Raw genomic sequence first — 25,310 nt, 5'->3', positions numbered from 1 at the left:
TGTAATTTGTTTGTGAAAAGATGCTGACAGAATTGTACCCTTTATTTCAAACAGCAGTGATCCCTGCATTTGATTTTTTTTTTAAATAAAAGAGCTGTGTCATTGGTAGTCACAGTTTATATCAAGCTGTTCAAAACATATCCTAAGTACAGTTGTAAGCTCATAGATTTCCTCAGTTCATTTCAGTTCAGTCGCTCAGTCGTGTCTGACTCTGCGACCCCGTGAATTGCAGCACACCAGGCCTCCCTGTCTATCACCATCTCCCAGAGTTCACTCAAACTTATGTCCATTGAGTCAGTGATGCCATCCAGCCATCTCATCCTCTGTCGTCCCCTTCTCCTCCTGCCCCCAATCCCTCCCAGCATTAGAGTCTTTTCCAATGAGTCAGCTCTTCGCATGAGGTGGCCCAAGTACTGGAGTTTCAGCTTTAGCATCATTCCTTCCAAAGAAATCCCAGGGCTGATCTCCTTCAGAATGGACTGGTTGGATCTCCTTGCAGTCCAAGGGACTCTCAAGAGTCTTCTCCAACACCACAGTTCAAAAGCATCAATTCTTCGGCCCTCAGCTTTCTTCACAGTCCAACTCTCACATCCATACATGACCACTGAAAAAACCATAGCCTTGACTAGACGGACCTTCGTTGGCAATTAAGTGACGTCAAAATTTCAGATCATAATTATAATTTTCATGCTTATGAAAAAAATGGATTAAGTTCTAAGATATAAGAACACCTTACATGTAAAATTATCTCTGCTTGGCCAAATCGGCTTGCCTGTATTTTCTTTCACAAAACATTTGGTCTCAATTGTAGATTTCTTTCTTAAAAAATAGGTCAGAAAAAGTTCAAAATGACATGATGGAATATATATTTGTTTGGAAAAATGATCTGGTTATTGCCATGGCAGCTATATTAAATTTTTAGGGTTATGTGATATAGTTTTTATATTAATACCATCTTTGAAATTTATTGACATGATGTAACAGCTTCAATGGTCACATTACATCCTTGAAAGCAAAAATGTACAGACTAGTCAAGATTTATGCAGTTTCTAAGCAGGACAAAATTATTCAACTTAAAGGAAAAATATACATGTGTTGAATTTTAATTATGCCATTTAGAATACGATGTGTGTTGAATTTATGACAAGAGAAATGTAAAGATGGTTTATAGAAAAGAGTCTTAAATAATGACACATATCTTGGTAAGATTATTTAATTTTGCTTTCTAAGGAAAGCAAAGGTCAGAAGCAGGAGTTATGAATGAGAGAATCTTTGTCTTCAGTCTTCCCTCTGGTGTGTGAAATTGTTATATATATTTACTCTTGCTGGGAGTCTGGTTTATAAATGGTTTACTGATCAAGTTGTTAATTATTAAATAAATTATAGGTATTATTGTTTCTAATGTTTTTATTGAACAATTATTTCATCAGTTGCATTCCTTCCCCCTTTAAATTGAACCACAGATTCTAATGTTAAATTTTTTTTCAAATGAAGTCAATTTTTTTTTTTAAGGGTTAATATGGTAGTTGTTACAAGGGTAATTATGGAAACTAAATATTTCTATTTAGATAGAGAAAAAAATAAAGTCTGTGACTCTTCTTGTGATTATACTTCCTTGGTTTTATAAGCCAGTTTTGAGTAATTATGTCCCAAGCTCAGAATTGTTCTGTAAAATAAATATATCAAATTCTGATTCTTTTGAGGATATAGTAGTAGTAGTATTTTCCCTCTTTAAACTATTATTTTAACATAAAAATATAATGTGGTTCAGTAAAATGAGATAAAAATGAAATGATGTGGAAGTATATTTTCAAGTTGAAATGTGCCTCAGTTAATATTTTAAACATTGAGTACTTTGGCATTTATGTTTTTGATTAAAAATAGTTGTATAGAGGATTTTCAGAATTAGTTCTTCTTTGGTGTTCTTTGTATTTAAGATTACGGGGCCACTGAACTACAGAAAAAGAAAGTTTAATTTTTCTAATAGTTATCTTTTGTAGCTGCATGTCCGACACTATTCTCAGCTCTTGTTTTATGCCTTATTTTTCTCAATCCTAGCACAGGGTGTTATTCTCTTCTTACACATGAGACAATGAACTTGGGAATATTAAGCAGTTTGCTCAGAGGTACCCACAGTTCAGAGTCACACAGCTGAGATTTGATTCCTGCTCTGCCCAATTCCATTAAATACTGAAACACCCTGGAGTTGAAAATTCTTTATCATTTTCTTCTGTAATTAGTTTTTCAGCAATACTAAAGTAGAGGGAAATTTGTTTGGAAAGGAAAACTTAAACCCATCAGTTAAAAAGCAACAATAATGGCGCTATTAACATTTAGGGTTTTCCTAGTGGCGCAGTGGTAAAGAATCCGCCTGCCAATGAAGGAGACACAAAAGAAGCTGGTTCGATCTCTGGGTTGGGAAGATCCTCTCAAGGAGGGCGTGGCAACCTGTCCCAGTATTCTTGCCTGGAACATTCCATGACAGAGGAGCCTGGTGGGCTAATAGTCCATGGGGTTGCAAAGAGTCGGACACTACTGAGCAAAGCATAGCAGCAGTGATGCTATTTATTGAGCACTTGCGATGATTCATGCACTTACATGAATCATCTCATTTCATCCTCACAAAACCCTTTTGCAGTTGCATTCACATCTTCCTCATCTTACAAATGAGAGACGTGTTTTGCGTAGGATGATTACACAGCTCCTAATCGCTGAATCCAAGACTCAGTCTGTCTGATTATCTTCCATGACTGTGTCTCCTTTTCATTGAAATCTGAATGTAACCATTACATATCTACATAATTGAATTCACTTTCAATTACATGCTGTTTAAAAATATATTAACTGTTGAAGAGTTTATTCTTGACTTAGGTCTGTTCTGCAGCTTGGTAGGTATGAATTTGTACAGATGAATTTGTACAGATTTGTAATTGAATTTGTACAGATCTAATGAAAAAGTATGTGACTTATAGTTGTTATTCTAAGCATGTCCCCCCCACCCCGTAATTAGATATCAGAATATTTTTATAGGTACTCAAAACTGTTGTTATGGCTTTTATCCTTCTAGGTTCCAGCAACCAAGTTTTTATATTTAAAACATGTTTACATAGTCATCAATTCATAGGGTCATAGAAGTTGATCTGGAGGATCCCCAAAATTATCTAATTTAACATCCATACTTCATGTTGTAGAACTTATGAAGTCAGGTTAAGTGACTTATTTATCTACATCACAGAGTTAGTACTGGCTAAGCAGAGTTAGAATCCAGGATTCCTATTTTGTAGCTCATGTGCCAATGAATTAATTAGGAGATACGAAGGCATATGCCTGAAGAAAGTAAATAATGCCTTAATTTATAAAAACGTTACCATTTACAAAGCAAGTGGTTCTACCTGGTGAGTTGATTTAGTGTGACAGTATACTTTCCTTTTAGTAGTAAAAAATGGTGGCATCAGGGTTTGATCAAAGCTGAAAAGAAACACTTTAGAGTATTAATAACCATTGACTCACTAAATCCAGAATGTTTAATGTCCACCGAACTGAAACACTCAGCTATCCAATGTAATCTGGCCCACATAATCTCTAAGCTAAAAATATCTGTCTTATGAAATAAACAAACTGAAGGTTTACTATTCCAGTTTACTTTTCTAGTGGTCATGAAAATGTGGTCAGAGATATAGGCAAAACCAATACAACAAAACACAGTTGCAATCAAATATAAAATCAAAGTCCCGTAAAGGGGTCACAGGAAACTCAGGGTCCTTGGTTTCAGAGAAGAGGAAATAAGAATGAGATCAGATAATTCAGAGACCCAGAGAAGCCTATCAGTCTTTAAAGAGAACCTCAACAGAAGTATATAAAACACCTCAAGGATTCTAGCTCATCATCCACAGATGGGTCTCATCTTTTCTTCATTCAGTACTCTCCTATCTGAATGTATAGAATTCTGGCAGTAGTTCCGTGTGTGTGTGTGTGTGTGTGTGTAAACACACCCCATTTGAGACTCCAGTAAATCTGCAGACTTTCTTCCCAGAAGATTACTCACATGCTCATCCATCATTTTCTTGAGATTCAAGGTGTTTGTAGCCTTGCCTGGAACTTCACTATGCACCCTGGTGTGAAAGATCTCTTTCCGTTCTTTCCTTTCAGCTCACAGATGCTTCCTGTGGAAAGAAAGGAATCCCGAGTCTTGTCTAAAACGAAGTGTGCGTGTTCTAACAGTGTGATAATTAGGTGGTTGCTTTGCTTTGGGTGTTGACATATGTCACACCCCCACTAGCCAGAGGATTTGCAAACCTGGGGCCCTAGACGTCCAGGTTTACTCCATCTCTTGGTTGGATTTCCGGGGAGTCCTGCCTTAAGGACTTGACTGCCTTACCAGGAACACAGGACTGTCTCTGGGGGGAAGGCAGCGCACCTCAGTGCCGGCTCCAAGCTTGCCAGTCCTTTGACCCAACTGTGTAAAAGGAGCTTTATTAACAAGCCCTAAAGAAGGCTTCGGAGAAGGCAATGGCACCCCACTCCAGTACTCTTGCCTGGAAAATCCCATGGACAGAGGAGCCTGGTGGGCTGCAGTCCATGGGGTCGCTAGGAGTCGGACGAGACTGAGTGGCTTCACTTTCACTTTTCACTTTCATGCATTGGAGAAGGAAATGGCAACCCACTCCAGTGTTCTTGCCTGGAAAATCCCAGGGACGGGGGAGCCTGCTGGGCTGCTGTCTGTGGGATCGCACAGAGTCAGACACGACTGAAGCGACTTAGCAGCAGCAGCAGCAAAGAAGGCTTAACAGACATGGGCTACTTCCATTTTTCTGAGGTCCTTGATATATGGAAAAATGAAAAAATGCTGAAACAGGGTTACAAAAACAGTGGTATACTTTAAAATGTTTACCTTTAACAACTTAATGGTTTTAATACCAGCAACATATAATTGTGCTATTCATAAGATAATTACAGGATTTATAAAAATGTTAATTTATGACTCACTTCAGGCAGTGTGGTCTGGTCAAAGGACCCAAGATCAGAGAGTGCGAAGGCTGCTTCCTTTTAATCCTGTGGGTCTGTCTCTGTGATTGCATGTGTAACTTCATTTGGAAATGACTTCAGAGGTCTCAATTTGAGGCTCTTTACATAAATGAGGCGGAATGGCCCTGTTGGCACCACCTGGAGGGGATCTGCAGGGAACTCTTCTGCAGGAGTAACTGGGATTGCCCAGAGTCCCTGACCTTCTCCTCCGAGCCCCTACCCTTCACAAGACGCCTGTGCCCTTGACTGGAGCTACAGGAGTACAGTCAGTGGCCTTACCCTGCCTCTCTTCCAAGGATCAAAATGGACTGTCTGTGCCATGCCAGGGTTCCAGGGATGGTCATCTGTTCTCCCCAGGATGACTTCAGCCCTTATTATGGTACTTCAAATTCCTTTTGAGGGCAGACCCCCTTCCAAGCCTCACTTGAAGATGAAGTTCTAGATGCAAATATTCCTTCTAGGAGCAGCACCTTGACCTACATTCACTAGGTGTAAATCTCAGCTTCTGGGAGCCTGATGAGGGCAACACTGGGCCCAGGAGAGAGGGCTGGAAGCATGATGGAAGGTAGAAAAAGTGCCACCTTAAGGAAAGACTCTGGGCTTCCCCAGTGGCTCAGATGGTAAAGGGTCTGCCTGCAATGCAGGAGAACTGTGCTCAATCCCTGGGTCAGAAAGATCTACTGGAGAAGGGAATGGCTATCCACACCAGTATTCTTGCCTAAAAAGCTCCATGGACAGAGGAGCCTGGTGGGCTGCAGTCCATGGGGTTGCAAAGAGTCAAGGGATAGTAACAGTGACCCCCAGCTAGGGGTAGATTTGGGGAGTGGGATGGGAGGAGGGGCCAACAGCAGAAAGTTAGGTATCTGCCAGGTTCTGAGTAACTTCTGGCCTTGCTGTTGACTGAAGTCTATATCCATCTGCTTTTCACTGACCTCAGCTCTGCAGAGACAATTAGGCATTTGTAAAGGAACTTAAATGTTCTTACCAAAAAAAAAAAAAGATGAAGTGATGAATGTGTGTTAAGTAACTAGATGGGGAGGAAATCCTTTCACAGTATATATCAAGTTACCACCATGTATACTTTAAGTATCTTACAATTTTATTTATCAGTTATACCTCAGTAAAACTGAAATTTAAAAAAGAAACAAAAGACTATGGGAAAAATAATAAAAGTAGTGTCAGTTTTTTTTAAGGGCTTCCCTGGTGGCTCAGATGGTAAAGAATCTGCCTCCTATATACAGGAGACCTGAGTTTGATCCCTGGGTTGGGAAGATTCTGGAGAAGGAAATGGCAACCCACTCCAGTATTCTTTCCATGGAGAGAGGAGCCTCTCAGGGGGCTACAGTCCATGGGGTCCCAAAGAGTTGGACACAACTGAGCTATGGATCATATCGTGAAATCGTGAGTGTCCATTTTAACTAGTGAGGAAAAGCATTTCCTTTTTGGAAATGCTGCTTTCCTTAAAATTTTCCAGAATATTCAGCCCTGCCTGAGATGTGTGGACCTGCCCAGAGGGCAGAGTGACATGGTCCAGCCATTAGTGTTTGGGTACCTAGAAGGTATCTGTATCCTTCTAACTGTCCATCTATTCATCCAACCAGCCATGCACTCAACCACCCATCCATCCACCCACCAAACCAACTAACCAACAGACATTGATTGAACTGAGCTCTCTATTAACCACTAGGGAATTAATAGGCAACATGACAGATTTTATCTTTGTCCTCATTGAGGTTATAGCCTAGCAGATTTTAATTAAACATCTGTTTAATGCTGCCTTCACAGTCCACAAGTTGTTTAAACAATTGAGATGACTTAAAGAGCTTTAACTTTAGCTCTTTAAGTCTTCATGTCTTTTTTACGCTGTAAAAAATTGTAATGGATTACTCTTCGTACACTTAGGAACCCCATTCTAGACATCAAATGTGCAAAGACTGGATAGGAAAATCTACAGAGAGTCATGCCAGGATGAACGTCTTCTGATTTGTTTAAGTGTTTATCTCTTCTGCATGCTGTGCTGTGATCAGTCACTCAGTTGTGTCCGACTCTCTGCAATGCTGTGGACCATATCCAGCCAGGCTCCTCTGTCCATGGGGATTCTCCAGGCAAGAATACTGGAGTGGGTTGCCATCTTTCTTCAGGGGACCTTCCCGACCCAAGGATCGAATCTGCATCTCCTGAATTGGCAGATTATTTACCACGGTGCCACCTGTATCTCTCCTGCTACTGCTGCTGCTGCTAAGTCGCTTCAGTCGTGTCCAACTCTGTGGGACCCCATAGACGGCAGCCCACCAGGTTCCCCCATCCCTGGGATTCTCCAGGCAAGAACACTGGAGTGGGTTGCCATTGCCTTCTCCAATGCATGAAAGTGAAAAGTGAAGTTGCTTAGTTGTGTCCGACTCTTCGCGACCCCATGGACTGCAGCCTACCAGGCTCCTCTGTCCATGGGATTTTCCAGGCAAGAGTATTGGAGTGTGGTGCCATCGCCTTCTTCGTGTATCTCTCCTATTGAATGGTAAATTGCTTGAAGGTAGGGCCTGGGTCTTCAGTTTTTTTTAAACCTGCACTAAGCACAGTGGCTGGCACATAGTGGATACTTTCTAAATGTTTGTTAAAAGAATGCCGTCTGGGGAGTCAGAAGTCTCATATCGAGGCTCGCCACTGCTGCTATGATATTCTGTTCTTGGCTGCATCATCTCCTGGGTCTTGATGGGGAGGAGCTCTGTGCAAACCAGTGTGTTCATTCAGTCCTCTGCACAACTGTGCAAACCTTCCTTCAAGAACGGTTCCAAGAAGCCAAAATTCATCCCTCTACCATGTTTCTTGCTCCAGGACAAACCTGGAATTTCACTCAGGTTTTCCTGCAAGCAGTTACTTGTTCAGTTGCTCAGTTGTGTCTAACTCTTTGTGACCCCATGGACTGCAGCATGCCAGTCTTCCCTGTCCATCACTATCTCCTGGAGTTTTCTCAAACTCATGTCCATTGAGTCAGTAATGCCATTCAGTCATCTCATCCTCTGTTTTCCCCTTCTCCTCCTGCCTTCAGTCTCTCCCAGCATCAGAGTCTTTTCCAGTGAGTCAGTTCTTCACATCAAATGGCCAAAGTTTTGGAGCTTCAGCTTCGGCATCAGCCCTTCCAATGAATATGCAGAGTTGATTTCATTTAGGATTAACTGGTTTGATCTCCTTGCAGTCCAAGGGACTCCCAAGAGTCTTTTCCAACTTGGGAAAACAGCAAACTCCCCTCAGGACCACTTGATCTAGGCCTGTGTTAGCCTCCACACTCTCACTTTCTTGAGCGCCCTGAATCTAGGGTTTATTTTGTTTCCTTGTTTCTCCTGTGATCCAGGGCATGATGGTGTAAATTGGGAATTGAGGGCATGTTTGGTACTGTCCCAACTTGACGTAAGGAATGTCACCTAAATTATTTAAGATCTGAAAATATGTTTTCTACCCTCTACAGATGGTCACTTTCCCCTTAATAAAGCATGTCTGACAGTCACACTTTATTGGTGTGGCTAGGAAGAAAATGTCGTAGACTTGAGAAAACATAATAATTCATAGAGTGACACATTTCAGAGAAGAAATAAAGCTGTAGGCTACTTTGAAAAGAAGTAAAAAAAAAAAAAAAGAAGAAGTAAAACCATAGGAAACCATGATTTCATTGGAACAAACATTCTGCGTCTTCAGAAAGTTTTTACTTAAAAAAAGAGGGTGACCTCTAGGGCATGGTACATGTGTGTCTATACATTCGTGGAAGTCGCCTCTTTCTGATTTTTTAGGGACCTTCTCTTTGCAAACACTCCCCACTTAGTACCTTGTACGTTTTTAATACAGTTGCTAACATAGCAGTTTGCACGTAGGCTTTGGTCAGGCTACTTCTTGCAAATCGTAGCTACCATGCTGAAGAATAAAATCACTAACCATTTTCATCAAGGTCTAAAGGTCTGCATAGTATCATACCATGTGGAATTTTTAAACCAGAAATTTCTACCGCAATAAGGGTTAAATAGCACCCCGTGAGATACCATATGGAGAATTCAAGTGCTTGCCACAGTGCAGTCACTTTACTGTGTTTTTTTATAGCTTTCAATCATAGAACTATTTAGTACACTGTCATAGATAATTTGCACGTCCCAGAAGTTCACATTGGTAATAATCTAGGATTATTTTAACAAAACAACGGTCCCCTTTCCTGTTTGGTAGATAACTAAGGCTTTGTTTTTCCAAGTATGTTCATTCAAATTTCCCTGTGGTTTAATTTTCCAAAATTGATGCTTTCTCACATGGAATACATTATTGTTTTGTTTTGTTTTGTTTTAATCTACCTCTCATGGATTGAATAAAGGATGGTGAGTGCTGTGCGTGTTCGCTAGTCAGAGTCTGAGATCAGTATCAAGGCAGGATTCTCTGAGGCTCAGTGCTGAGATCTGGTTCCACCGATTCTTTTTCTTCTCAACAAAAGTGAAAGTGAGGAAGGAAAGAAAGGCCAGAATGGGAGGGTGGCTGGAAACTGCGGTGTTTTACTTGTTCATCTCAGTAGATGGAGAAAAACGTGGTAATGCTGAGAGCTGCCCTTTGTTTATAACACACACAATTCATGGCAGCAGTCTTTATAGGCTTCCCTGGTGGCTCAGACGGTAAAGCGTCTGTCTATAATGCAGGAGACCTGAGTTCGATCCCTGGGTCAGGAAGATTCCCTGGAGAAGGAAATGGCAACCCACTCCAGTACTCTTGCCTAGATAATCCGTTGGATGGAGGAGCTTGGTGCGGGCTACCGTCCATGGGGTTGCAAAGAGTCAGGCACGACTGAGCGACTTCACTTCACTTCACTTCACTTCAATGGCATTTAGCAAATGTGAGAAGATACAAGCTTTCTTGATTACTTAGATCTAAATGTTTATTCAAGCTTCCCTGAGAGCTTTTCTTCATTTATACAGAGTTCTCTCCACTGGACAAATGTCCATTTTTAAGTGTGGACTCAGTGTATATGAAACAAGTTTTCACAGCATCCAAATTCATTTCATTTGGTCAGGACTTCTTGTTGGTGAATTTAATTAAAACTGGATTTTTAAAAAAACTGAGTTGAAGCAATATTTAAATGGATGGCTTATATAAAAAAATTTTATAGTTTATGAAAGACATTAGTGCTGATATAAAAAAAAAAAAAAGAAAAGGAATGGAAAACAAATTGCCACTTGAAAATCTTGAAAATAAGACTGTTCTTAGCAGTATAGGATTAGCAGTATTTTCCTTTTCAGTGTCGATGTTGTATGGACACTGGAGACAGTTGTGCACTGTGAATATTACTGCTGCGACGAAGGAGAAGGGAAAAGATATAGGTTTGCAGCCGAGCTTGAGGATGGCACCAAGCCAGTGCCCTGAAAAATGGCAAACATGTCACAGCTAACAGCTGGACGCAGAAATATTTCCCTTTAATTTGGATGGATAAAATTTTTTTCACAGCAGGGCACTCTCAGAAGAGGACAACATCAAAGAGGGCGGGTCTCTTCAGTCAGACATCAGCTGGCTCCAGGATGGAGCAAAATGAATGAACTGTCAGGACTTTTCCAGCATGTAGGCTTCTGCCAAGTGAAAAGTTGAAGGTTCAGTGGCTTGTTCGGATCACAGACAAAGTCCTGATAATGCAAGCCTGATTCCCCAAGTCTCCCCTCCGATCAGCAGACAGGATGTCTGAAGAAGCTTCTGGGTTGATGGATGGCAGACTTTGTATGGATGACCACTGCTGTCCTCGGAGATAAGGGAGATTCACCAAGTGCTCAGTGGCTCTCAGGAGCTCTCAGTCTCTGTGCTGGAATCCTCAGTCACCCACTCTCCTCTGCCAGCCTGCAGCATAACAGCCACTGCCCCAGAGTGTGACAGAAACACCCATTTCATCTCTGTCCGTGCCCAGCTCTCTGATGCAGACTTCACAAATACCACCACCAGTGTTTTATGGTTTATTGACACTTTTCAACTGTTTTTCTGATTACCATATTTCAGTCTTGACTTATATGTTAGTATTATCTGCAAACTCAACATAAACCTCTAATGATTTTCTAATATTTCTGGAACTTGATGAATGTGAATTGACAAAGTACAGTATATAGCTTTATATCAGCATTACTGAAAATACGGCAACGGTGTATATAATCATTACTCATTTCTTTTATGGGGCATTTATTACTTGACCTTTGAAACCTCAACTCAAAACCTTGGCATTCCAATGTACTCCAAACCAGAAGGAGAGGGAAGAGTTTTCTTATGAAAAATAGCAATGAAACAACTTAATTCTAATGGAGAGAGAAAATATTGAAATAAAAAAAAGTGTAGTATTACATATTTGAGAAAAAAAAGTGGGAAAACTGAACACAAATAACTCTGGTCACACTAGCCAATATTTACTTTAAGGAAGAAGCTTTCATTTTAAAATGTGTATCTTCCTCCATAGATTTATACCCTAGCCATTTTTTGATGGTCCTTGTCATAGCACATGGTCAGCAGGAGGAGAGTGGTGTCTTTATCCAGTAGTGCATGCTTGCTTTGTGTAAATTTGACTAATGGGTTAAGTAATTCTCACTAAATTGGCATTTTCTCTGAATGATAGGAGTTTGTTTTATAAATGACGTTGTTAATTATTATGAACATGTTTTATGGCCCTCATTCTTACATATTAAGAGTTTTAGGCAGTTTTAATGAAAGAGTTCTACTAGTTCTCCTTGATAGGACGAGTGGGATGTGATGAAAGCAATAGTCACATGGTGGCCTATGATTCAGGAACATTTCCTCCTTGTCACACAGACCTGCTATGTGACTGTGGGCAACTCATCTCCCCTTTCTCAGCCCAAAGTATCAGATCTGTAAAATGGAATAAATGTTCCAGTCTACCTTCTAGGTCAGTTATAAGGATCACTGAAGGTTGGGAAAGTATTTTATAAATCAAAATGCCACCAGATGCATATGACCTGGTCATTAGCTGCTGTTCTTTCTTTGTGTTTAGGTGGTGGCAGATGCTTCACTCCTTTGAGAGTATTGCTTTGTGGTCTCTATTCTCAAGGCTGGATTTAGCTGGAGTTGAGAGTTTACAAGTAAAAAGGTTAGGAGACCACACTGGTGTGGTCCTTGCTGTCCTCCTCTCTGGATTGGGAAGCAGTGCCCAGAAGCCATGGCTGACAGTGCTCCCTGTTGATCTGATTCCCCAGGCTGCCATCCACAAATGTCCCCTGCCCCTCATCCAGGTACATTTGACTGCACAGAAAGCTCATGTACCTGGACCTTGTTCAAAGTTCATGTGCATATGAGATACTGTGAGTTGGGGCCTCTTCTAGCTAGAAATGTCAGTGTCTTCAGAAGTCAAGCAGTTCTACATGGTAGGTATTGTTCAGTAAGAGGGCTGAAGCCACAGCAAATTAAAACACTTCCTAGCGGGCGACAGTCCCTTGCGTTGCAAAGAGTCAGACATGACTGAGTGACTGAGCATGAACAACCTGTTAGTTACAGAAGCTCCAGGAGTGCTCTTAAAGGTGTGGTAGGTACCTGTGTTTGTGTTAACTTTAGCAAATGGAAAATGTAGGACTGGAAAAATGCTTCCTTACTGTTTTTTCTAGAGAGTATTCACATTTATCCAGCATTTTCAGTATTTTATTTTTTGATAGACTCATCAGAGGAACAAAAACATAAATGACTGGCTTATTGCTACACCCCATCTATGTTATTTCCAACTTTTTTTTTTCTCTCTCTCTTTGAACAAAAGTTGATTTCCTGATGTGTACAAAGCTTTGTGTAAGATACTGATGGGTAAAAGCTTAAAATATTAAAAATGCATTCCTGCCCTCAGTGAGCTTGCAATCTTCTGGTCTTATAATCTTAGCAATAATGAGTTTCCAAACGCTGCACATATTATCCTGTGGTCACGGTCCATGAGCAGGTTAGTAGATGAAGCCTGGGCTGACGTGTCCCATCTAATGTGATGGCCTCAGAATAAGCTAATGCTTTTTGGACTCTTACTGTGTGCCCAGCACTGATTTAAGTCCTTCACCTACACTAGCTCATTTGATTTTCATATGAGCCCTATGACTGGGACTGTCAGTAGCATCATTTTTTCAAAGAAGGTCTCACCTTCCTGAAGAGTTAAGTAACTGCCCAGAGTCACTTGGCCAGCAGACATGAAGCTGTGATTATAACTCACACACATTGGAGCTGACACCCACAGGCGTGCTCTTAACCTCTGCCCTCCACCCCCTCTCCAGTTCCTATTGACTAGGATGACTTCTATTGCATATTTTCATTAGTAATACTTTAGAAATTCCCCTCTAACAATTATAATATTAAAAGTAAAGTCTTTTATTGAGCAATAAAGGTATTGGGTTTTTTAACTTTTCACAGTTCAGTCAGGAATTATTCTTGTGTAAATAGTTGCAAAACAGATTCTCACCTCTTATCTTCTGATACAAAGAAATCTCACAGTAAAACATTTTTATCTATCTTGGCAAACTATAGTTTTCAATTGAGTTTCTCAAATTACTAATACACTTGATTATTGAAGCCCTCATTTTCTGAATTTAACAGAAAGATGGGGCCATCTAAGGTAGCGTGTGGAGAATAGGTAGAGAAGATCTGAGAAACCATCTTTGTGTCTATTCTTCCCTGGATTCTCCAAGTGCTGTGAGAGGTCTTAAAACAGTGCTGGGTTCTCAGGTCTAAACTGGGAAACTCCCTAAGACCTCTCCTCAACCCTTTTCTGAGGGCTTCCCTGCTGGCTCAGATAGTAAAGAATCTGTCTGCAGTGTGGGAGACCTGGCTTGATCCCTGGCTTGGAAAGAGCCCCTGGAGGAGGGCATGGCTACACACTCCAGTATTCTTGCCTGGAAAATCGCTATGGACAGAAGAGCCTGGTAGGCTACAGTCCATGGAGTTTCAAAGAGTCGGGCATGACTGAGCGACTAAGTACAGCACATGGACATAGACACAACTGTTTATTACATTTTAATCATCTTATGAAAACCACCTTTGCATTTCATAGACTTGAAAGAACTTAAGTTCAAAAAGATGTAATATTTTCTTTAAAAAGCCCTGGTTGTTAGCGCTTAGAATGGATTTTTAATCACATTTAGTGGTGGTTTCTTCTCAAGTTTTGAATAAAATTTGAGATCTTTAAGAAGCTATTTAATTATTGTGAGAATTCAGTTCACTTCAGCGTATTTTGAGTTCCTCCAATGTGTTAGGCCTTGTTTTAGATGTTTGGGTATAAAATATGCACCCTCACCTTAGCTTTTTTGGGGGAAAGCTGAAGGATACCGGTGTTTCAGTATAGGACCAAATGCTGCTGTCTGGGTCCTTGGCATAGGGACCTGGCACGCTGTGGAATCACAGGAGAGGGAGCCTGAGACATCTCCCTGCTAGCTGAAAACTGGCTAAGCCTTTCAAATACAACCTTTGGATCTTTTCTTTTTCCTCTGTTTCATGCCAAGATTCAGAGAACCAGGTTCTGGGAGGAGTGGATTAATGTTTAATGTTATAATTTAAGTTTCTTTTGTTTAAGGTTCTTGGCTCTCTTTATTTGTAGTATTGAATGAGGTGTGAGGAGGCCTCATTGTGCCTCTGACTAGAGTCTGTTTGTTGAAGTCCCTAATTTCTGGGCTTCCCTGGTATCTCAGATGGTAAAGAATCTGCCTGCAATGCAAGAGACCTGGGTTCAGTCCCTGGGTTGGGAAGATCCCCTGGAGAAGGGAATGGCTACTCACATCAGTATTCTTGCTTGGAGAATCCTCATGGACAGACAAGCCTGGCAGGCTATAGTCCATGGGATCACAAAGAGTTGGATACGACCGAGCAACTAACATAGCACTATACAACTAACTTTTGGAGACCCCTTTTTCTTATGTATATAATCACTCCTGGGTTTCCTTGTGGTGTCAGTTCCAGCACCCACCATGGATACCCTACTCTTCATCATTCAAGATCCCTTATACAAGCTGGACTAGTGCATTTGGCCCTGAGCTGCCCTCCGTGATTGGTTGAATCCAATCCGAGGGTGCAAACTCCCAAGAGAAACTTGCGAGAAACAAAACTCGCAAGAGAAACAAAAGCTGACTGTAAGCTGATGAGGTTAGAACTGGTGCTCTCTTCCCTATCTCATTTTCCTGACCTCTCAATGTGGCTGCGGTACTCAATGGTCTAACAGAAGAAATGGAAGCTTATCTGGCAGAGGAAGTGCTCTGTCTGCCATTTTTCCAACAAGGTCCCCCCTTCCCTGCCAGCCCTTGGTGATGTCCCAGCGCCTGCATCAGAGAGCAAAGGTGAGGTTTGTTGAGGTGGTGGGGTGCTTCCTGATGAGCTTTCTTTGTATCTGTTTTTAAAGTAGACTCAGGCAACTTTTATCTGATTTTATAGTGTAATTACATTTATGACGTCTTTGAATTAAAATGGACCCCTTGCTTTAAAAGACTATTGAAAGCCCTTCTGGTAAAAATAAATGAACGCTCTGCTCTGCTCTCCCACTCCCTGGAAAACTATAGCACAAAATGCCTGCATCCCAGTCATATGATGGCTTCTGGGCTGCGAAGGAGTGATGGACATTTGCAGTGTTTCCAGGCCATCAGATCAGATGATTTTTCTTGAAAGTGCCCCCAGCTGTAGCAGATTGATTTTCAGGAGTAGAAAAATTCCTTTACAGCAGGGTTTACCAACTTAGGTGCTTCATGAGGCTGAGCAGCTAAGTAAATGAGTGAAGTAAGGAACAGCTAAGAATAGGGGAGGGTAGGGAGGATAGGGAAGGAGAAAAGCCCATGGCTGATCTCAGGGTGCCACTTTGAAGGCGACCTAAGTTTCCGTGGATTAGTCCTAGAGATTGAGGACCTATCTTCTGATTTTTTTCCTCAAGAAAAATTAAAAATTGGATAGAATTTCCAAAATTTTAAAACACTTGTGGAAAAGCAAAATTGGTCAAGCATTCAACCCAAGAGTCACCAGTTTGCAGATCTTGTTTTAGAGATACAGATTGCTCAGAGCCACCCATATATGTAAATTTCTATCATTCAGAAGATGTTTTTCTCTGTATTACGTTAAAATGGGCCCAAGTCAGTCACCGCTGCTGCTGCTGCTAAGTCACTTTAGTCGTGTCCGACTCTGTGCGACCCCATAGATGGCAGCCCATCAGGCTCCCCCGTCCCTGGGATTCTCCAGGCAAGAACGCTGGAGTGGGTTGCCATTTCCTTCTCCAATGCATGAAAGTGAAAAGTGAAAGTGAAGTCGCTCAGTCGTGTCCAACCCTTAGCGACTCCATGGACTTCAGCCCACCAGGCTCCTCCGTCCATGGGATTTTCCAGGCAAGAGTACTGGAGTGGGGTGCCATTGCCTTCTCCTAGCTTACACTATTTCTGTGATGATTATTGTTGTTAATGTAAATTGGCAGCATTCATAAATGACAAAGCCGTGGATAAACCTCTCATGACCAGCTTATTTAAGACACAACACTGGTGCGGTTTTCACTCATGTTCTCATTTTTTAACAATTTATTTATTCTTGGCTGCACTGGGTCTTTGTTGCTGTGCAGGCTTTTCTCTAATTGTGATGAACGGGGGCTACTCTCTAGTTGCAGTGTTTGGGTTTCTCGTTGCAGTGGCTTCTCTTGTTATGGAGCACAGGCTCTAGGCTCATGAGCTCAGTAGCTTTAGCTCCCAAGCTCTAGAGCACAGGCTCAAGAATTTTGGCACACAGGCTGGGTTGCTCCTAGGCATGTGGGATCGTCCCTGATCAGGGATCGAATCCATCTCTCTCTTGCCTGGAAAATCCCATGGATGAAGGAGCCTGGAAGGCTGCAGTCCATGGGGTCGCTGAGGGTCGGACACAACTGAGCGACTTCACTTTCACTTTTCACTTTCATGCATTGGAGAAGGAAATGGCAACCCACTCCAGTGTTCTTGCCTGGAGAATCCCAGGGACAGGGGAGCCTGGTGGGCTGCCGTCTATGGGGTCGCACAGAGTTGGACACGACTGAAGTGATTTAGCAGCAGCAGCAGCACTGGCAGGCAGCTTCTTTACCACTGGGCCACCAGGGAAGCCCTGCTGTTCTCATTTAAAGTGGTTTAGTGTTCTAGGAAAGTAAGATTGTAGCAAAGAGTGCAGTTCCCTGATCTTCAGGATTGCAATGAAGTCTTTCACATAGTGGTTTTCAGTTAATGGCATGCATGGTTTATAATGAGTGACAGTTTGTGTGATCATTATCTCAACCACATGTGTGGCATTTCAGTAAATATTATTGGTTTGTAAACTATAAAAATATCCTTAAAAAGGTAAGAATGAGCTCTCCCCTTATCTTTCTCGTCCTGTTGATACAGGATAAAAGAAAAAGTACAGACCACAACCAGGGGTTTTAAAATAGCAACAAAGCAATCAGAAAGGCAATCAGTGGGTGCATATTACTGAGAGTTTTCCAGGAGGATAACACAGATAGTTTCTAACTTTGGGTAAGATAATCTGCTCCTCTGTTTTAACAACCCATGCCAAAATTGATGTACACAGAAATAGATGACTAGACTTTTCATTTATTGCTTCACTTTGATTTTAAAAACCGGAATAAGTTCAAAGTATAATATATAAATGCCAAAAAAGAGAATGTTAACACTTTGTCATATTTGCTTCATAAACTTTTTTTTCTTTAAAGAAAAATAAAGCATTTCAGATATATGTGTGTTCCCTTTGTTATCCTTCCATCCCCTTCTTTCCCAAGGCCAGGACTCTGATGAAGTTAATGGTGAATCCTTCCAGCATGTTTATTGTAAACAGATACAGATAGATAGACATATTGCTATCTGTATATTACAATATACACTATATTAAAATATACAATTGCGTTATTTTGTATATTTTGAAATGTTAACAAATGATATCATATGCATTAATCTGCAACTGATTTTCTCAATCAACATTATGTTTTTGATGTTTTGATCTATATCAACTAGATCTGAATACAAACAGGTTTTGTTCATTCATTTTAAGTGTTTAGTACTTTTTTGTTGAATACATAAACCACAGTTAGTTTATTCTTCTGATATGGATATTTCTCTTTTTTATACTTATTTGCTATTAAAAGTTGTGTTCCAGTGAACACCCTTGAACTTTTCTCCTTAGGCACAGGTATCAGAATTATATTGGAGTAGTTTCCTAGAAGTGAACTTGCTGAGTCACAGGAAATATGCATTGTCAAGTTTATTTCAGCATTGCCAAAATGTTCTCCAATATGACTGTGCCATTTTATACTCCCTTTCAGCAATACTAGGACTAGCTTTGTAAAACAAATATGCTTTCTACAGTTTCGAGGGGTTCGCGTTACAAAATTTAACCCTTTTCCTTCCAGGTGTCCTGTGTGTTTCTTTACGTGTGTTTCCCCTACCTCTAGCTTCCTTAGAAAAAACAAAGCAAGTATAAAACTATGGTGGTTCATATTCATGGAGAATAAAGTGCACAGTTTTCAGCAAAACTATGCTTGACTCAAGGATTCTTTCAAGGAATTTTTTCCTAAATTTGACTCTTACTTTCATTCTTACCATTTGAACGAATTCAATTTCTGACCTCTTTGACATTTTCATTGGTCCTGAGGAGATTATCTAAACACTGTGTAAGATTTTTTATATTTTTCTTCTTATTTTAAATCTTTTGAAAGGTAATGAAAACAAAATAACTCTTGGTCTTGGCATTAATAAATCTCCTCAAATTCCTTAACATTTTTAGACCTGTTAGGTATCTATCTTACAGTTACATTTTAGCGTCACACAAATGTAGATGTTGGTGCAGCCTCCAATAACAGCTTCTCGACCTTGAAATTGTTGCAGCTGCTGTGGACTGAAATCTGCTGAAGCATTTCCCCACTTGTGGTTGCTTGTCTCCCAGAAGGACAAATGTCAGCCCGTCTGGGCACAGGGACAGTGTCCTTGTATAGTTCAGATGCATGTGGAATTTTATCTCCCTCTTTTTTAAAAAATTCTTTTACTGAACTCTGAAATGAAAACAAAGTTGAGCTAATGATGGAGATTAATAACAACACACAAATTGGGATGCAGAACTTTTTTGAAAAGTTCCTCTTTAGAGCTTACATGTGGATATAGTGGTTTTTCCAATTTTATTCTACTTTTATTAGGAAAATGAACAGAAATAGGCATCACTGACTGCTGGGCCCTTGTTACTTTTTCAAGAAACACAGTTTAAATGTTTAACAACACAGGCTAGAAAGGACCCCAAGATGGCCTTGAGCCAAATGCAAAGGTTCATGTTTTTGGCCAGCCTCCCTAAATAACTTCGGCTCGAGGTGCTGTCCATATTAGCATGATGGATCCCATTGAGGAAATCTCACATGCTGAGAATGTATGTTGTTATGACTTGACATTTTATGGCATTTATGAAACTCTTATTTTGGCAGGGGGGATAAAAGCAATCATTACATTTGGATTTTGAAAGATCCCTCTGGCTGTACTTGAGAGACTAGGTTGGAAGGGCCTGAAGCAGCAGCAGGGAAATCTGTCAAGGGACTTTTGTAGTCCTTCAGGCGAGAGAGGAAGCTGGTTCAGGTAGGATGGTGATGGTGGAGAGGGAGAGATGGATGCATGTGAAAAAGTTTTAGGAGGTAAATTCAGCTGGATTTGGTGATGGCTGGGCTCTGGGTGCTAAGGGAAAGAACAGTATCAAGCCTGATTGAGTTTCCTCATTTCTGATGGGGTGCACACTTACGGGATCTAACTTGGTAAGTGGGATTTTTGTCAGGTTTCATGTGAAACAGTGTAATACTGGTATCAGGCTGGAGCAGGGGAGGCTCAGCTTCACGCTATGTGCTCAGTGTTTGATACTTTGGGGAAGCCTGGCAAATAACCATCTACTTTTCCTCAAAGCAAGTAGCGTTTTCACCAGGCAGGCAAGAATTGTAGGATTCCTGTAATCACAATATACTTAGTTTAAGGAGGTTATTGCTGAAACAGTGTGGGAGAAAACACTTTTTTATACTTATTTTGGAGACTGACTGGCTAATGTCTGGTGTTCAGATGAGCTAACACTCAGCGACACCCGTGATGTGTAAACGTTAGAGAGTTTAACTTGCTGTTGAGGACATTGGCTGGAAGCATGAAGGAGAACTGCACTTCTCCAAGTGCTTCATAAGTATTTTCACCAGCAGCTGTCATGGAAGGTTTGTTCATGGGAGAGGGACAGGGCAGAGGGCTGGGTCCTCAACATTTTGGGCTCCATTATAGATAGATAGGGAGAAGGCAATGGCACCCCACTCCAGTACTCTTGCCTGGAAAATCCCATGGACAGAGGAGCCTGGTGGGCTGAAGTCCATGGGGTCGCTAAGAGTGGGACACGACTGAGCGACTTCACTTTCACTTTTCACTTTCATGCATTGGAGAAGGAAATGACAACCCACTCCAGTGTTCTTGCCTGGAGAATCCCAGGGACGGGGGAGCCTGGTGGGCTGCCGTCTATGGGGTCACACAGAGTCGGACACAACTGAAGTGACTTAGCTTAGCTGCATAGATAGATAGTGGTATTCAAAGAACTGATGGCTTTGTACAGTGTCACATGGGCTGTTGACAGCAGACTCAAGATTGCGACTTTGAGCCTTTGAACCAGTTTCCTAAAACGAAAATAAGAGCAACAAAATAAGTACCGTGTAATAATCTTACCTAAATAGGAAATCTGTCATCAGGTTGCTTACGGAGCAGATGTATCTACCACATGAAATGCTCCCATTTCCTGCTATCATCCCTAAACTAAGATTTTAAAGTCATTATCTTAAATATAATCTAGGACTCTCTTCATTCTTCTCAGGCTACATTGATTATCAACTATAATCATTCTAGCCTGCTACCCAGTCATAGCTTCTCCAACCATTATATTGATTAGGTTGGCTTCATCTCTAGTTTTATTTGTGGGGGTTAGTGGAAAGATTGGGGGTGAAGACGAATGATTTCAAGAAAAGCCAAAAAAAAAAAAAAAAAAAAAAACCACCAAAACCAAAAAACAAATCAACTGTTTTAAAATGACTGATGATGATAAAAAGAACTGTCATCACTAAGTCTTTTGGCCCCCAGAATAGAAATGCTGAGCTAAATTAATATGAATGACCTTACTAATTTTAGGGCTGAAATGTAACCAGTGAGGCGCTCCAGGAGACTTGTTCTCTGTGTCTGTTTGGAAAAGAAAAGCGGAAAGGCTGATTAGCAAGAATGAGACTTAATTTCTCAGGATGCTCTGCGGAACACAATCTTACTGCTGATTTTTCTTTAAAAGGCCCAGTTTTGCCATGATCCTTCTGAGAACTGTACCCCTTGCTTCCTGGCTGCCCCTAGGACTGAGGATGGCCTTCCAGAATTGCTGCCCATATATAACTCCCCAATCCACCCTTCCAGATACCCCAGCCTCCAAGGTGCTCAGGGCTGGCCTGGTTTCTGGAAGTGGGGGCTGATTGTCTCTGCTGTTAGCCCTGATTCCAACATCCTGGGCTGGCCAGTTGTTTAGCAGAAGGTTTTTGGTCCCATGCTCATTGCCTGGGATTCCATTACCTTGGATGTGATCTTGAAAGAAAATCTGCTTGAGGTGATCTAAGGCAATAATGATTAGACCGACCTCAGTTAAGACATTTTAAATCCATAGGAAACTTTTATTATTTTTTTCTTTCCCTTTGCGAGGGTCCCTCTTTTTTGATGACTCCTCTCCTAATAGTTTCAGGTCCTGACAGCTGAAGTCCTACATCTTCTGCGAGGTGAGAGTCCATTTCTTTCAATCCAAATCAGAGTCTAATTTTATCAGTCTGAAACAGCTCCATAATGCGCCAACCCCTGCTAGGTGTCACCCGGCTTGTTGAGCCGACAGTCCCTGCCTCCCAGATGCCTTCGACCAGTTACGTGTTTGAGACGAGGGCCTCTCATGTGGATGTTCCAGCCATGTCAGCGTGGCCTCGCCTCTCAGCTTGCTTTGTTTATCCAGCAGCTCATTACTAAAGAGTAGCCTGTCAAAAAGAGGTTAAATATTCTTTGGGAAACATGGTCACTCACATCCTTGAGATGCCACAAATATGTTTAACAAAGGGAAGATTGGCTTGATAAGAAAAACGTGATTGACTTGCATCACCAGAAAATGTTTTTCTCCTGTTATTCTAGTTGAGTTTCCACAAGCATTCCTGAGCACTAGCAAACCTATGGGCAATAAATTGCTGCAGCCAACACATAAAGACACCAAGGGAAGCAGGGGAAATGATTGCTGATGATTCGTTCTAACTACTTGACCTTCTGACCTCTTCTCTAGATATATGACCAAGATGGGACACTACAGCACTTTATTGATGGTGGGGAACCTAGTAAGTCGAGCTGGATGAGGTATATCCGATGTGCAAGGCACTGCGGAGAACAGAATCTAACAGTAGTTCAGTACAGGTAAAGTATACCTTGATTTACCACTTACAAAGCCGAAGCCCTTTGCCTTGCATATATAAATTCAGGCTTGCTGCTAGTTTTGAAAAAATCCTGCAGAGTCCTGAAGAACTCTGCAGGGCTGGCAGGAATTTCTTTTTTTTTTTTTTTCTGCTAGGTTTGTGATATCTCTCTAGTTCTTGTAACAGTCATTTCTTGAGAATTCAGGAATAAGGATGCTAGGAGAAGGCCTTTTTCACTCACTGCACATGAAAAAGTTACTTCCACATCATCACATGAATGTTCACCATGGCCTGAGTGAGCCCAGCGAACTCACTGACTTGCAGTGATTTCCTCCCCAGCAGATGTGTCCACACGCAAACAGGAGTTCACAGATTCAGCCCAAGTCACTTGCTTTCAGTCACCTTCAGTCTGGCTGTCTCTCAGAGGAAACAGTTTGAGTTGCACAAAGGCATGGGAAATCAAGAAGTCTCAACCCTCCCCAGGCTGCTTTCCTAAAACCATTGTGCTCAACAGCCTTGACTGAGTCATAGTAACCTCTCCTGATCCCTTGAAAGGTGCCAAAGCATTTGGCTCTGGTCCTGCGGCCGTTCAGAGTATGTTTCAGGGGGATGGGGTGGTTCCAGAGCACAGAGAAGGCACCAGTCCCCTGAGATATTTTGGCAAATCCCAAAGGTGAGTGGAGATGAGGTGAAGCCTCCCCAGTTCCCAGAGTCTCATAGGGAGGCCTAGAGTGGGGGAGGGGCAGAAAAGCCAGTGGGCATCCCAGATCTAAAGCCACACCTGCCTGATGCACCTGTTGGTCAAGCATTTCTATCAAGTACTAAAGGCTAGAGTGGCAACCCAAAGGCAAACACAGATCCCATAGGAAAAAAGCCCTGCCACGAAGCCTTCTTTTCTCAGAATCCCTCGAAAACATGTGCCATGTAAATATATGACCTCAGTTATAAACAGCCACGTTCCCTTTAGAATCAGAAGCAACTGTTTAACTTTATCAGGCACCACAGACACATCAAAGCAGAAGGAGCCTTGCTCGGCAACTTGGAGTCCTGCTGATGACAATTTCTTTTTTTTTTTTTATTTTTAAAAATGAAGCCTTAAAAAAAGAAGCAAACTTTATTCCCCTTATAGGTTAAAGGCTGCACAAATCTGGCTTGCTCTCCGAAGGCCTCCAAATTCAAAGGGAACATATTTGGACAGCATGTGACTCACTGCCTTGGTTTCCTAGGCAGTTATCTTTCATTACATAAGGGTTTATATGAACTTGCACACGATGGTATCTGGTTACAGTCTGTATATGGGCTTCACCCACCTTCCCTGCAGCTGCATCTCTGTTGTGAAGTTTTTATAAAACTCGGAGCTAGTAAAGTAGTAAAGATTGTGTTTGTCTACTCGGCAAGAGATAGTTTGGCTGGTTCCGTCATGGGCACCCTGGGAGCTCTTGAGGAGACTTCTGACTTTGGGTAAATAAGAAACCCCTGCAAGAAAGGTGGGCATGAGAAAGTCGTTACCTTTCTGTCAATATTAAGTGGGTTTTATTGCTCCCTTCCTTATGGTGCTTCCACACTGAATTCTCTCTGCCGATCTGTTTTCGATTACCTCAGATCTTTATAAAATGAACTACAAAAACACAATTTAAAAACTGGCATCCATCACCAGTGACCACGTCCAAGAGTAAGAAAATAGAAAAGTTGGACCCTGAAGAGCCAGCCTAATTTTTATTGTACATGAATGTCCTCTTCACAAAAAGTCAGCTGGTTTAGATTCATTCTGTTATGATTTGTAATATCTAAATGGAATTTTCTTCAAAGCGCCCTTGATTGATTGACCCTTAGCTGAACGTTTTGTTTTTATTTTGAGGCTGACAATAATGTTTGTTGGCGTGTGTTCCGCTTCAGCTGCGTTGGGACGCCATGAAGCTATCTTTATGAGTCATCCAACCACAATCCTAAATACATGTCAGCAAAGGAAATATTATCTGAAAAGGGAAAAATCCCTTTGATGTGCTTCAACATGCAGAGATTTCTGCGAGTTTTGGAAGCTCTGCCCGCTTGTAAGGAACGGTGTACGCTTACACTTTTCTTTTTCCCCTTTTGGCCTACTCTGTGCCTCAAAAGACCACCCATCGCTCGAAAACAGTTCTGCTCTTTCAGCGGCAAAGTGTGTCATTTGGTTTTAGCACATTCATTTGCCGGCGCTGTGTTTATATTAAGGGAAGCCAAACCGAGAGATGAAATGTTACAAGGGTGAAGTACAAAGTCGACTCAATTTTTCTCAAGTTAGGAGATGCCAGTGATTTATATCCCAGCTCCAATTTTGATTTTTTTATGTAGCAGTGGAAAGAATTAATAAAATGCACAGCTCTTGGAGATGCGGAGGGAGGAAGGGGAGTGAGGTCTGGACAACTGGCTGGAGTTTTTGTCAGATATTCATAGAATGTTGGGGAAAAACATTCTGCTTAGCTAGCAGTGCCCTCATGAGACAGAATGGCAGCAAGTAAGGAAAATAACAAGATAAATGAAATTTTTGCAGCTGCAAGTAAAATATTGAGAATCTGCACTTTTTTATTGATCTTTATGATCCTATTGCCAAGAGCCACTTTGTGGTGACAAAATATGTTGACAAGTGCATATCTCACCGCCGTGAAAAATGTGGTGAAGGATTCGCCTTATGTCTACAGTGTTGTACAAGGAACAGATTGCCCTGCTATGGCCAGTTCCTTACAGAAAGGCTAAATTTAAGGTTCACCAACCCTGAACCTTTTTATCTTGAACTTGAGGCTAATGTTTGTAGCAATTCTTCACTGAGAAAACCGATCACAGGCTCCTCTTTTTTCTTTTTTTTTTAAATCTGTAGGTTTTTATTCAC

General features: G+C 41.4%; 1 protein-coding gene across 3 annotated transcripts in view; it reads left to right on the top strand.

Moving 5' to 3' along the window:
* PRDM6 (PR/SET domain 6) overlaps window positions 1-25,310 on the top strand; it is a 113,165-nt gene that overhangs the window by 53,768 nt on the left and 34,087 nt on the right. For all 3 annotated transcript variants that reach the window (XM_059888182.1, NM_001103255.2, XM_010807097.4), the window contains 1 exon segment: window positions 22,318-22,445. In XM_059888182.1, coding sequence (XP_059744165.1) covers window positions 22,318-22,445 — 128 coding nt within the window.

The sequence above is a fragment of the Bos taurus genome, chromosome 7 (assembly GCF_002263795.3).
Source record: "Bos taurus isolate L1 Dominette 01449 registration number 42190680 breed Hereford chromosome 7, ARS-UCD2.0, whole genome shotgun sequence".
Lineage (NCBI taxonomy): Eukaryota > Metazoa > Chordata > Mammalia > Artiodactyla > Bovidae > Bos > Bos taurus.
Note: the sequence above shows the minus strand (reverse complement) of the source record. Positions and strands in the feature narration are given on the sequence as shown.